This window comes from Chaetura pelagica, unplaced genomic scaffold, assembly GCF_000747805.2.
Source record: "Chaetura pelagica isolate M959 unplaced genomic scaffold, ChaPel_1.0 scaffold1730, whole genome shotgun sequence".
NCBI classification, from domain to species: Eukaryota; Metazoa; Chordata; class Aves; order Apodiformes; family Apodidae; genus Chaetura; species Chaetura pelagica.
Genome location: NW_009951937.1, coordinates 1,290 through 14,469, shown reverse-complemented (window position 1 = coordinate 14,469; position 13,180 = coordinate 1,290). Strand labels below are relative to the sequence as shown.

Here is a 13,180-nt window from a genome sequence, read left to right as displayed (position 1 = left end):
TGCCCTGAACTCAGGGGCTGCTGTTCAGCTGATGTGCTTGTCCTCCTTTTGCAGCTGCCCACATCTGCTGACTCCCTCTTCTCTCCCTGTGTTGTTCCCTCTCCAGCTGGCTTTGGTGGCATCACTGGGCTGGGAAACCTTGGGATGGGCTCTGCCAACTTCATGGAGCTGCAGCAGCAGATGCAGCGGCAGCTGATGTCCAACCCAGAGATGCTGTCTCAGATCATGGAGAATCCCTTGGTGCAGAACATGATGTCCAACCCTGACCTGATGAGGCAGATGATCATGGCCAACCCTCAGATGCAGCAGCTCATGGAGAGGAATCCAGAGATAAGCCACATGCTGAACAACCCAGAGCTTATGAGGCAGGTGAGTCAACAGGCCAGGGCCAGGTTCAAGCATGTTCAGGAGCCTCTTTGTGGACCACCTTCAGCACAGAACTCCTGGAGAAAGTCCAGAGGAGGCCACGGAGGTGATCTGAGGGCCGGAGCAGCTCTGCTCTGGAGACAGACTGGGAGAGATCATGTGTTGAGCCTGGAGAGGAGGAGGCTCCAGGGAGACCTTAGAGCAGCTTCCAGTGCCTGAAGGGGCTCCAGGAAAGCTGGGGAGGGACTTGGGACAAGGGCAGGGAGGGGTGGGATGAGTGGGATGGATGAAAAGTGGGAGAGGGAGCTGGAGGTTGGAGCTGAGGAGGGAATTGTGGAGTGTGAGGGTGTGGAGAGCCTGGGCCAGGTTGGCCAGGGAAGCTGTGGCTGCCCCATCCCTGGGGGTGTTGAAGGGCAGGTTGGATGGGGCTTGGAGCAGCCTGGGCTGGTGGGAGGTGTCCCTGCCCATGGTGGGGGATTGGAACTGGATGATCTTTAATGTCCCTTCCAACCCAAACCATCCCATGATTCTATGATCTGTTCTCCCAAGGCATGTGTGGATGCCAGATCAGTGACTTGAGAGCTGTCCCCTCCCTGTCATTGGCTCCCCAGACACATGGTGGTCTGGGGTTGTGTCAATACTGATTACTCAACCCATGGACTTGCCACCCTTATCTCCCTTCCAGGGCTATTTATTCGATCATGTGCTGGGCAAAAAAAGGATGCTGGGATCATCCTGGCATGCAGGGCTGCTGGGTTCTGATTCAGAAATGGGAGTAAAAGCTGACATGGAGAAGTGAAGCTACTGCAAAAGCTTTTTGTTTCTCCATTTCGCTTGGTAGCTGCAGTGTAGAGCTGCAGGGTCTGTGTCCTGCTGCCTGGATCAGCAGAGAGCTCTGGGGTCTGTGGGGGGCTGGGATCCGTGGGCTGGAATCCTGGAGATGTCAGGTTTTGGTGCAGACCCAGAACAGAGAGGACTCAGGACTTAGAGGACTGGCTGTCTGGAAGCTGGAAAGTTAATTGGAAGGGAGGATAAGGGATGAGAGATCCTGAGTGTGACAGGACTCTGCTGTTCCCCTGGGAAGATGTGCCAGGAGGTCTTGCTGGATGAGCCCAGTTTCCAGCTGCCTCTCAGTTCTCTTCCTCTCAACTCTGTTGGTCATAGATGAAATTCCAGAGCTGCAGGACCAGATTGTGAATGATCTGTACTTAAGCAGCTCCTCGAATGAGATCTGGATGTTCCTTGTGCAGGGGAGACCCATCAGAAATCTGGGGAGGGTGAATTTTCTTGGTTTCCTTGAAAGGGAAGGATCCCACTCTCTTCCACCTTCTCAGTTCTTGAATGCAGTCCATCTTCTGTGAGTGGGAACATATGGGTGTTAAATGTTTGGATGTCCTGAGACTGCTTAGAAACAAAACAATCTCATCCAGCTGAATTGAGGTTGAGAAGGAAGAGAGCTGAGCAAGGATGGGAGGAGCCAGGATCCCTGGGCTCTCTTTGCTTGGATAAATGATCTCTCTGCTCTCTGGCTGTGAAACGGGTTTAATTATACTCTTTCTTCTGGGAACTGAGATTTAACTCTTCCAGTGCTTGGCTGGCAGAGCAGCAGAAACACCTCTTGGGCTGCTAACCAGGCTCTTCATCCACTCCAGTCTTCCATGGTGCAGATGGGCCTGAGCTTTCCTTCTTTTCCTCCTCCCAGACGATGGAATTGGCTCCTTCCCCTGCCATGATGCAGGAGATGATGCGGAACCAGGACCGTGCTTTGAGTAACCTGGAGAGCATTCCAGGAGGATACAACGCCCTGCGCCGCATGTACACGGACATCCAGGAGCCCATGTTCAGTGCAGCCAGGGAGCAGGTACTGTCTGCCCTCCTGGGAAGTGGGGTGTAGTTTGCTGGGCATGGGAAAGGAGCTTTTCCCTGACCCGTCTACTGCCAGGGTAACCTTCCCAAAGCGTGGCTCCCCACGATGGATACAGCCCCCAGCAGGAGCAGGTTGTGTAGAGCTTTGGTGTGTCTGAGCAGAGACCTGCCCGGGCTCCTCTGGCCTTGTAGCAGCCTGGATGCAGCCACCTCCCATGGGGAGGTCCTGGGCCTTGGTTAGCACAGCCCTCTGCTCCCAGCCTGCCTTCCTGCATGAGCTGGGGCGCCTTTGGATTGGGGCTGGCAGGGATCCAGCTGGCTGGGAGCAGGGGCGGAGCGAGCGCAGGTCTGGCTGCAGGAGGCTGTGCTGACACACTCCAGCATTGCCTACTGGTATGGCAGTGGGTGCTGATTTGACAGGGAGCTTTGGGAGCCAAATCCAGGGCTGTGGCCACTTGAGCCTGGCCTGTTTCTGAGTGAGGTGTGTTGTGGATTCTGGATTTCTCAGGAGGCAAACCATGGCATGTGCTCCCCAAACCCTGAGCTTGGCTGAATCCAGTGGCCTGTTCCCCGGCTGGTACGGTGCTGGGGTTGGCCCGACGTCTCTGCTGGGCCTAACTGATGATGGCTGTTTCTTTTTTCTCTTTTACCCTAGTTTGGCAACAATCCTTTCTCTTCCTTGACGGGGAATTCTGACAGCTCAAGCTCTCAGCCCCTGCGGACGGAGAACAGGGAGCCCCTGCCCAACCCCTGGAGCCCCACGCCCCCGGCGTCCCAGAGCCAGGCACCCAGCAGTGATGGCAGCACTGGCTCAGCCACCACCCAGAGCACACCCACTGTGTCCAACCCCTTTGGGCTGAATGCTGCTGGCATTGGGGCTGGTACGTAAGCAAGAGAGGAACCAGAGGGTGCTGCTGACTGAGCAGGGCACCCAGGCTCCCTTGGAGTGTGGATCCCTCTGGCATTTGAGTGCCCGGCCGTGGCTGCTCTCCAGAGGAGTGATTCCAGCCCAGTTGCCAGCACAAAGGGGTTATTTCTGGTGTGTCTGTTGGGGGGTAACTTTGGGACCTCTGCTGTCCCTGCAGACCTGGAGAGCACGGGAGGGTGACAAGCAGAGTCCTGCCATGGCCATGGTGAAGTCAAGGCCCTGCTGTGTCATGCTGTGTATCAGGCACTGCAGCAGTGCTCAGGCTTCTGAAGGATTTTGCTTTGTCTTCTCTTCCCTCTCCCCTCACAGGCATGTTCAACAGCCCAGAGATGCAAGGCCTCCTGCAGCAGATTTCTGAAAACCCTCAGCTGATGCAGAACATGATCTCTGCCCCTTACATGCGGAGCATGATGCAAACTCTTGCCCAGAACCCAGACTTTGCAGCACAGGTAAAAATGTTGCTGTTGTCTCCTCCTGTCAAGACAGGCACAATGCCTGTGGGACCAGTCTGCTTCTCCAGCTGGAGATGTTCCTCCTGCAGCAGCTGGAGAGCTGAGTGAACACAAGACAGTTCTGTTCTATTTCACAGTAGCTTGAAGGCAGTGACAGACTGAACCCTGTGTCCTAGCAGAGCCCCTAACAAAAAAGGTGGCTTTCAAAGGGACAGGCAGGGACATGGCCCTTCTCTTTCCCCATGGCCAAGTGAGCCCTGTTCAACACTGCTGCCAGGAACTGAGCTGTCCTGTTCTGGTCCCCATAAGCAGGGGAACACGTGCCCCTGGAGGGAGTCAGGGGCTTGACTAACTTGTTCTTCATGGCTTAGTTAGGTTGGGTTTAACAGCCAGTGGCAGCAACCCTCTGACCCGACCTACCTGCTGTCTCTTGCTAGATCATGGTAAATGTCCCCCTCTTTGCTGGGAATCCACAGCTTCAAGAACAGCTCCGCCTTCAGCTCCCTGTCTTCCTGCAGCAGGTAAAGGCCCCTGTCTGGCCCTGTGCTGCTCTCAGCCCTTGGGCTCCAGAGCTTTTCCACCCTCTGTAGGAAAAGGGAGTATCTGGGCTGCTTGCTCAAGTGGACTAGGAAGTGTGGGCTTGGGTGGCTTGGGCTGTGAAGGAAAGGGGGTTGTACAGGGGAGAGAGAAAGGAAGAGCTTGTTTAGACAAGGCAATCTCAATTAAGTAATCTAAATTACCTGAAGGTAGACTGCAAATTAGACTAGTTAAAGCTACATGAAACTCCTGGGTGGACAGTTTCTTACTGTAATGAACATCAAAATTAAACAGCTAATTGTGCTAGAGCAGCTGGCTCACTCAGATAAATCAAATAAAACCCCTTTAATTCCAAAGGCATGTGCCCCCAGTTCCAATCTGATCACCTCGTTCATTTAGGAAATTTGATCTAAACTCTGAGTATCCCTGGAGATGAGCCCTGCAGTCTGGGAGGAGGAACCAGCCTGGGGGGTTGGCTCTGGCTGTGGTGCAGCTCGTGCTGACCATCAGTCATGGAGTCATCAGGGCTGCAAGGGACCTCTGAGATCATCCAGTCCAACCTCCCTGCCAGAGCAGGGTCACCTACAGCAGATCCCTCAGGAACACATCCAGGAGGGTTGGGAATGTCTCCAGAGAAGGAGACTCCACAGCCTCCCTGGGCAGCCTGTCCCAGGGCTCTGTCACCCTCACAGGAAAGAAGTTTCTCCTTCTGTTTAACTTGACCCTCCTGTGCTCCAGTTTGTGCTCATTGCCCCTTGTCCTGTCACTGGGCACTGCTGAGAAGAGTCTGGCCCCATCCTCCTGACACCCCCTGGAGATCCTGATCAGCATTTCTAAGACCCCCCCCCTCAGCCTCCTTTTCTCCAAGCTGAACAGCCCCAGCTCTCCCAGCCTTTGAGAAGGTTCAGGTTTCAGGCTGGTGTCTCTCTGGCTGCCGAGGCCTCTGCTGTTTGGTACCTCGTGTGTCTCCTGCCTTTGTTCTCAGATGCAGAACCCAGACTCCCTCTCCATCCTCACCAACCCCCGCGCCATGCAGGCTCTTCTCCAGATCCAGCAGGGGCTCCAGACGCTGCAGACGGAGGCCCCAGGACTCGTGCCAAGGTAAGAAGCTCCTCAGAGTGGGATCTGTGGGCAGGGCTGCAGTTCCTGCTGCCAGCAGATCTGCTCAGGGTGCTCTGTCACAGGGACTTGGGCGTGTGTGTGCACCTGCAGGCCTTGGTGAGCTCCAGCTCATCAGCTAATTAGCACTTTGTGGGGGTGTGTGCTTCACGTGGGAAGTCCTCAGCCCCTTCTTTTTGGAGAAAAGGTTTGGAAACCACCTACCTGGCCCCTCCTCCTCCCACCTTTTGTTTGGGATATCTGCTGTGGGCTGAACTCAGGAATTTTGTCTCTGGAGAAGAGTATGAGGTGGGTGGGTGTGTTGGGCCCTCAGGTCTTCTGCTCTCTGGTTGTCTGGGTCACATCCAGCCCCTCTCAGACTGGGTCACATCCAGCCCCTCTCAGACTGGGTCACATCCAGCCCCTCTCAGACTGGGTCACATCCAGCCTCTCTCAGACTGGGTCACATCCAGCCTGGGTCATGTCCAGCCCCTCTCAGACTGGGTCCCATCTAGCCTGGGTCACATCCAGCCCCTCTCAGACTGGGTCTCCACTGGAATTGCTCATTCCCAGCACCAGCTGTGACCAGGATACAACCGCAGCTGGTTGAACTGACAAAGCTGTCCTGGAACCTGGCACAGCCTGCTGGTCACTGTGCTGCCCAGCCCTCAGGGGCCACCCAGAGGTGCCACCTTGCCTCTGAGCATGCCCTGCCTTCCTCTGCAGCCTGGGCTCCTTCGGAATGCCCCGGATGCCCCCGACCTCCACGGGAGGAAGCACAATCCCGGAGAACCCTGTTCCCTCTGCTTCGACGCCGGCCAGTGCCTCTCCAGCTGGGGGTGGAAACCCCCAACAGCAGCTCATGCAGCAGATGATCCAGCTGCTGGCCGGAGGAAGCTCTCAAGTATGTAACACCTGGCTGGGTGCTGACACACCTCTGGGCAGGGACATCTCCAGGCTGGGCTAGAGGTTGTCTCCGTCCCACCCAGATCTGGGGATGTGGGTCCTCAACAGGTTTCTCTTGGCTGTGGTGCTTTAGTTGTCTAACAAAGCAAAGTTGTTGGAAGAAATTCTTCACTCTGAGTGTGGGGAGACCCTGGCCCAGGTTGCCCAGGGAAGGTGTGGCTGCCCCATCCCTGGGGGTGTTGAAGGGCAGGTTGGATGGGGCTTGGAGCAGCCTGGGCTGGTGGGAGGTGTACCTGCCCATGCAGGGTTGGGACTGGATGAGCTTTAGATCATGGAATGGTTTGGGTTGGAAGGGACCTTAAAGGCCACCTAGATGATACACTAGATAATCCTTAAGGTGGCTTCCCCATCCATCCCTGGAAGTGTCCAGGGGCAGGTTGAATGGGGCTTAGAGCAACCTGGTCTGGGAGCAGGTGTCCCTGCCCATGCAGGGGTGTGGGACAGGATGATCTTGAAGGTCCCTTCCAACTCAACCCCTTCCATGATCCTCTGATTCTGTCCCAAGTTTGGTCTCGGGTTGGCTGGTTCCTTGGGCCAGCCCCTCCTCCCCGTGGGTACAGGCCTCGGACCCGCCATGGGGCACTGGGGTATTTTGGGGTACCTAAAGCTGAGCTCAGGTCCCTGCCCAGCTGCTGGCCCTGCCCTGGGGGCCGAGTTCCCTGCTCTCTGACCCCCCCTCTGTCCTCCCCTCAGGCGCAGAGTCCCGAAGTGCGATTCCAACAGCAGCTGGAGCAGCTGAACGCCATGGGCTTCATCAACAGGGAGGCCAACCTGCAGGCACTCATTGCCACTGGGGGGGATATCAACGCAGCTATTGAGAGACTGCTGGGCTCCCAGCCCTCCTAAACTCCTGTCCTGCTGCCCCACAGACGTCAGCACATGCATCCATACACATGCACAGGGGGATCTTTCAGGAAAGCCCACCATCATTTTTCATATCCGACAGCTGTCCATGTATTTAAAACAAAAAGATACAGCTTAACCCCTGACCTTCCTACTAAGTTAAGATTTCATGTTGAAATGCTCTTTAACTGGCTTGTATGTGGATTCCAGTTCTCATCGTGGCCACAGAGACTTCAGATGTGTATTTTTTCCTAAATATGCCCTGTCTCAGACACTCTTCTCTCTCTCTCTAGATGGTAGAGGCGATACTTCTAGTTACTTACCTGAATGATTGTGTTTTGAGTAGCTTGATTTTAACTGTACATGATTCCCTCCCCTGGCCCTCCTTTCAGGCAAATATTTAAAACTTGAGCCAAGTTTGGGGTTTTGGTTATTTCTCCCAGCATCTTTCTTGGGAACGGATCAAAAGAAAAAAAAAAAAATATTGAAATGACCTGGAAATTTTCTGCTGTCATTTGTTTTAATGTTCCATTGGAGGAGCTGAGCCTGTGTCCCCTGCACACAGGTGCCTCTGATCTCCTGCTAGAGGGTGAACGTGCATGAAAACCTGAAATGTGGCCTCTTCACACTCTCTTGGGATGGTTTAAAGGAGCCTGGATGCCTTCGGGGATCAGGCTTTGCTGTTCTTGAGCTTGAATTGAAAGTGCTGTGCAGAGGAAGGTGTTTGCAAGGTGTGTTCCTGCCCAGGCAGTTTAGTTCTTGCGTGGTGGTGTCAGGGGTTGGTGACTCTTGTGCTCAGTAGGCTTGTTTCTGAAAGTGTAAAAACAAAAAAAAAGGAAACTGAAAGAGAAGTTGATGATCTTTTTGCTTCACTGGAAAAATGTCAGAGTTCATGTTCTTCCCAGTTGAGATCCATCCACCATTCCCTCCCTCCCCCCCATTTTGGTGTGTTTGAATGTTACGACTCTCCGAGAAACTCCCCGAGGACCAGCAGGGTGATACTTTCCCAGGAGCCTCCACGGGCTGTGTAATTTGCATACCATTTTTATCAAAGAGAAATAAATGCGCACAACCATCTGTCTCCCTGCACTCCATGTATCTGCCTTGATTGCCACATTGAAAGCTGATTAAGTTTCCCTCGTTACTGGTGATTAATGTCTTGCCTCCACCTCTTGCAGGCAGCGTGGGGTGTTGTGCAGCCTCCCCCACCTGGCCAGGCTTCTTGTGGCAGGAAACCTTTTTGACATTTAAATCCTTCAATTTGCCCCCAAATCTGGCCTTAAACATTCCCCTTTTGGGGGGAATTCCTTGCAATTAGGGACTTGTGTAGGACCAGCTGGCAGCTGCTTGGTGCTTCTCTGTCATTGTTGGATGACCTGACCCATGGACATGAGGAACCAGCAGGTTCCTCTGCTGACCCCAGAGGTGTTTGCTCACAGTTGGATGGTGCTGGTGCCCAAGGGCAGCTCTGTGCACAGTGGACTTTGCTCCTGCTTCTCTGGAGCAACCCCAGTCCTTGCTGTTAGCTGGCTCTTAGGTTTGATTTTTGGGTGTTTTTTTTTTAATAGCTTCTGGTAGAGGAGGATTTGGGTAGTGAGGGAATGGGAGGAATCCCAACACAACTCTCTTGTATACCTGGAAAACCTGCTGCTCCCAGCTTGCAGCTGGGGTTGAGATGGGATCTATCCATCCCCTGCTGGTGGAGAGCAGTGGTTGCCTGTGCAGACATGGGGAGTGCAGGCTGGGGATGCTCCTGCCTTGTGTCTGTGCACCATGGGAGTGGGAATCAGTCTGGCTTGAATCTCTTGGAGCACATTGGTGAGGATTCCTTTTTGCAGCCTCTCCTCAAACGTGAAAGGATTTGCAGGGAGTTGTGTAAGGATGGGCAGTCCTGGTGGCCCTGGCAGGGCTCTCCCCTCATCTGGCTGATCAGCCCCTTTCCAGCTAAAAATGGGCTTTTAAAGAGACTTGCATGGTCCTTTGTGGTCACTCAGAGGTGACAGATGTCCCCTGCCCAGGCTCTGATTGTCCCTGCAAAGGCTGTGTCCCCCTGCAAGGCAGAGAAAGGGAGGATGGGGCAGAGAGGGAGAGGAGAGGTGGTGGTGCTGGGGCACAGGCAGTGGAGATTGTGCCCCTGTCTTTGTGACCATGTTGTGCTCTGAAGCCCTTTCACAAAAGCAGAACCAGCCCCAAAGCTTCATTGTTCCTGGTGAGCCACGATCCTTCCAGCTCCCTCCTCCGTGTCAGCAAGATGTGCTGATGTGGTGGGAATCACACTGAGTGGCAGGTCTGTGTGAGGGGAGCTGCTGTGCTGCTGGCAGGACAGGCCTGCTGACCTGTCCCTCCTCTTCTGACCCTGGAGGGGCAGGGGGGGTCCAGCAAACCCAAAGCACTGAGCCTGGGGGGGCTCCTGCTGTCCCAGTTGGTACTGGTGAGGGGGAGCAGAACTGGTGATGCTGTGGCACTGCTGAGGGGCTGAGCTGGAGCTGAGGGGCTGGAGCGTGTCCAGAGAAGGGCAAGGGAGCTGGGGAAGGGGCTGGAGAACTTCCAAAGAGTGGATGAGGAACCTGGGGTTGTCCAGCCTGGAATCCAGGAGGCTGAGGGGAGACCTGCTGGCTCTGCAGCTGCTGAGAGGAGGTTGGAGCCAGGGGGGTCGGGCTCTGCTCCCCAGGAACAAGGGATGGGACAAGAGGAAAGGGCCTCAAGTTGCCCAGGGGAGGTTAAGGTTGGATCCTGGGAACAATTCCTTCCTGGGAAGGGTTGTCAGGCCCTGGCCCAGGCTGCCCAGGGCAGTGGGGAAGTCACCAAAATATGGCCATATAAGTGTGGGTGAGCAGTGGACTTGGTAGAGTTTGGGTAATGGTTGGACTGGATGATCTTAGAGCTCTTTTCCAACCTAAATGGTTCCATGATTCTATGATTGTTCTGCTTGGTGCCTGCCAGAGGGGGCTGGAAACACCTGCGTGGGGAAGGGCTCCAGCTGGGAGTTATGGAGGAGAATTAACAGGCTTCTTGTAGAAGTTCTTGGCAGGATATTTTATTAAGCTGCTGTCCAGCTTTTCCAGAGGGCTCTGGACCCTGGCAAGTGCAGGGAAGCCATTCTCCACTGCTTCCCACAGAAGGAACCTCACTCAACTGGCAGCTTCTGTCTACACCTGGTGTTCATCTACCAGCTCTCCAGCTTCCCCCGGGCAATCCAGCAAAGCCACCACGTTCCAGCTGCCCTCCAGTGGGGCAGCCAGAGGGATCTGTGGCTCTGGCACTCAGCAGGGCAGAGGGAGCAGCTGCTTCCCCCCTGGGGAAGGGGGTGAGCTCAGGGGGATGTTCTGCTCTGGTGCAGCTTTTCCCAACCCCTTAGCCCTTACAGGAGATAATTCCCTCAAGGCTGTGCTGGGCACTGTCTCTTCAGCAGGGCCTGCAGGCTCTTCCTTAGCTGCTGTAGCTGATGCTCTAAGGTCCTCCTTAAATCTTGGGAAGGAATTCCTGGCTGTGAGGGTGGGGAGAGCCTGGGCCAGGTTGCCCAGGGAAGCTGTGGCTGCCCCATCCCTGGGGGTGTTGAAGGGCAGGTTGGATGGGGCTTGGAGCAGCCTGGGCTGCTGGGAGGTGTCCCTGCCCATGGGGGGAGGGACTGGAGGCGCTTTGAGGTCCTTTCCAAGCCAAACCATTCCATGAATCTGTGGTTCCTCAGGGAGCAGAAAGTCATTGTGATCCACCTGTACCCATGAACTGGGATGAGGAGCTGAGCTGGGAGCTCTGCCCTGCATCTGCCTGGGGAGTCCCTGGGCAGGGCAGTGGGAGTCCAGCCCCTCACCTCAAAATGAGGGAGCAAAGCTGGGAGGGAAGGGCCGGGGGCTTCCCCACATGCTGGGCAGGAGGAAGGGGCTTGGGGGGTGGGGGGGGCAGGGCAGGGCTGGGGTTGGAGGAGCAGGGAGAGTGATGGATGCAGCTCCTCCAGCCCCAGGGATCCGGGTCTCACCTTTGGTGGGCCCAGGCCTGGGAGAAAAAGGCAGCTCTGAAGAGTGGTGAGAAGGAGCTTTTAAGTGAAAACTTAATCCCCTCCAGAGAGCTTTCCCTAATCCTCGGTAATGTGTTGTTCAAAAGGCCTCTTTTCAAAGGAACAATTGCACTTTCTCACCGTTGCAGCTCCTTCCCTGAGGAACTGCTCCAAGTGTTCCTTGCTGACTGCTTCCTCTCTTTTTCTTTTTCTTTGATAAATAGAATTAATTCCTTTAAAATATAACGGCAGGGGGCATTTCCTCAGCAGGTTGTGGCAAATCTGGCTGATTGATGTGGAGAGATTGCTGCTGTCAGGGACTTTCACTTCACTCCCTGGAGGAGACCTGTAGCCTTTCCCCCCAGGAACACTTCCAAACCTCTTCCATGTGGAGGAAGGAGAAAAATATCTACATTTCTTTCAAGAAACCCATTTTTCGTGAGGAGGATCCAATGGATTGTTCCCTGTGCCCACAGCCCTGGTGATGGGGATAACAAGTTCCAACTGACCCCGTTTCATTGAAGTGAATAATGTGCTGCAAGATGGGGTGAGGGGGGAGAGCTCCCAGGGTGAGGGGGTCATGGAGTGGGAGAGGTGGGAAAAACCAGCCCTGGTGTGCACCCTGTGGCACAGGACACCTCTGCACACCCCTCCCTTGCACACCCCCTTGCACACCTCATGCTCCCCCTGCTCACCTGGGCTGCCTGTCCCTCCTCCCCATCGCTCTCCCTGCTGGTGTCACTGGAGCAGTTGATGAGCAGGAGTTGGTGGCATCTCAGGGCTGGTCCTGCCCAGCAGTGGGACAGGGACAGGCCACACGGGCTGGATTGTGTCCCCCTGCAGTGCTAGGAATTGCAGCAGGGGGAGGTCCAGGGGATGTCACATGGACAAATGTCTCCATCCCTGTGGCATCACCCTGGCCAGACCCCCTGGCCAGGCCTGGGGGAGCAGAGTGGGGTCCCTTGGCTGTCCAGGAGCACCCCTGGAGGTGCTGGGACCTGCCAGGACCTGGCAGTCCAGCAGCCAGACTGGGCTGGCAATGGCCTTGGTGACACCTTCAGTGGCAGCTGGTGAAGGGGCAAGGACCCAGCTGCAGGACACACAGGTCCCCTGGGGCTGGGGACAGAGGGGCCAGGGCTTGTGTGTCCCTGTGGGTGTGTGTGCACATTGGGTGTGCACGTGTCACCCTAAAATCCGGCGGCTGAAAGGACCCCCCAACCCTTGCAGGAGGCTCTGTCCTTTATTCCAGGGCTGGATGCACCAGGGACACTTCTCAAAGTGACACCAGGCAAGACTGACATTGTCCTACATGCACCAGGTTTCCTGGAACTCATGGTCACATTTGCATTCTCCTTATCCAGGGGCTTCAAGCCTCTCGGGGGGGGGTCTTTGATGGCTCTGAGATGTCCTCTGGTTCATCCCTTCTCCAACGCAGCAAGTCAAACTGGTCTCAGCCCATTCCCAGCTGCAAACCCCATGTTCCTGCAGTTTATTCTCCTCCTGACATGGAAAAGGCCTGGAGGTTGCCCAGGTAAACACCAACCAACACGACCAGAAAAGGGGTGATGGATTTGACTGCTCTTTAAGGTCCCAGCCCCTCGGGCTCCTTCTCTCCCAACTTCCCTACCTGGCTCCCCGAGTTCCTGTGACAAGAAGGTCTCTCCCACACCCCACAGCAACGTCCCAGCACTGGGGTGTTCCCAGCTGGAGTGGGGGAAGTGGAAACCCCCCCAGCAGGACCAGGGCTCCTGACCCTGAGGAGCTCCTGGGGTCCCCAGTGGGGGGGGTCAGGACCAGACCCTGCTCCAACATCTGCTTTGTTTTCCATCCCCTCCTCCTGCCCCAGAGGCTCAACCAGCCCCTGGGGACTGTCAGGGCTCCCCCCAACACCCTCTCCCTTCCGCACAGAGAGACCCTGGCCCTGCCCACCCCCCTCCCCAGCCTGTGCCCCCCGGGCCTGGAGCTCCTGCCACCAAGACCCCTGAGCCCAGGGATGTCCCAGCTCTGGGAAGGGACCAAGGTCTCCAGCCAAAGCCACTGGCACCCACAGCCCCACAGAGACCCCTGGAGGGGCTGGGGACTCCCGAGCCCCCCAACACCCTGGCAGGAGCTGGGGAGGCTGTTGGGGGG

General features: G+C 55.8%; 1 protein-coding gene across 1 annotated transcript in view; it reads left to right on the top strand.

Moving 5' to 3' along the window:
• Positions 1–7,560, top strand: part of UBQLN4 (ubiquilin 4) — a 12,731-nt gene extending 5,171 nt beyond the window's left edge. The window contains exons 3-10 of the mRNA XM_009996540.1: positions 56–369; positions 2,069–2,227; positions 2,888–3,113; positions 3,470–3,609; positions 4,050–4,133; positions 5,135–5,250; positions 5,974–6,151; positions 6,907–7,560. Of these exons, the coding sequence (XP_009994842.1) occupies positions 56–369; positions 2,069–2,227; positions 2,888–3,113; positions 3,470–3,609; positions 4,050–4,133; positions 5,135–5,250; positions 5,974–6,151; positions 6,907–7,059 (1,370 nt within the window). The 3' untranslated portion in view covers positions 7,060–7,560. The remainder of the gene's footprint in view (positions 1–55; positions 370–2,068; positions 2,228–2,887; positions 3,114–3,469; positions 3,610–4,049; positions 4,134–5,134; positions 5,251–5,973; positions 6,152–6,906) is intronic.
• Positions 7,561–13,180: the final 5,620 nt, after the last annotated feature.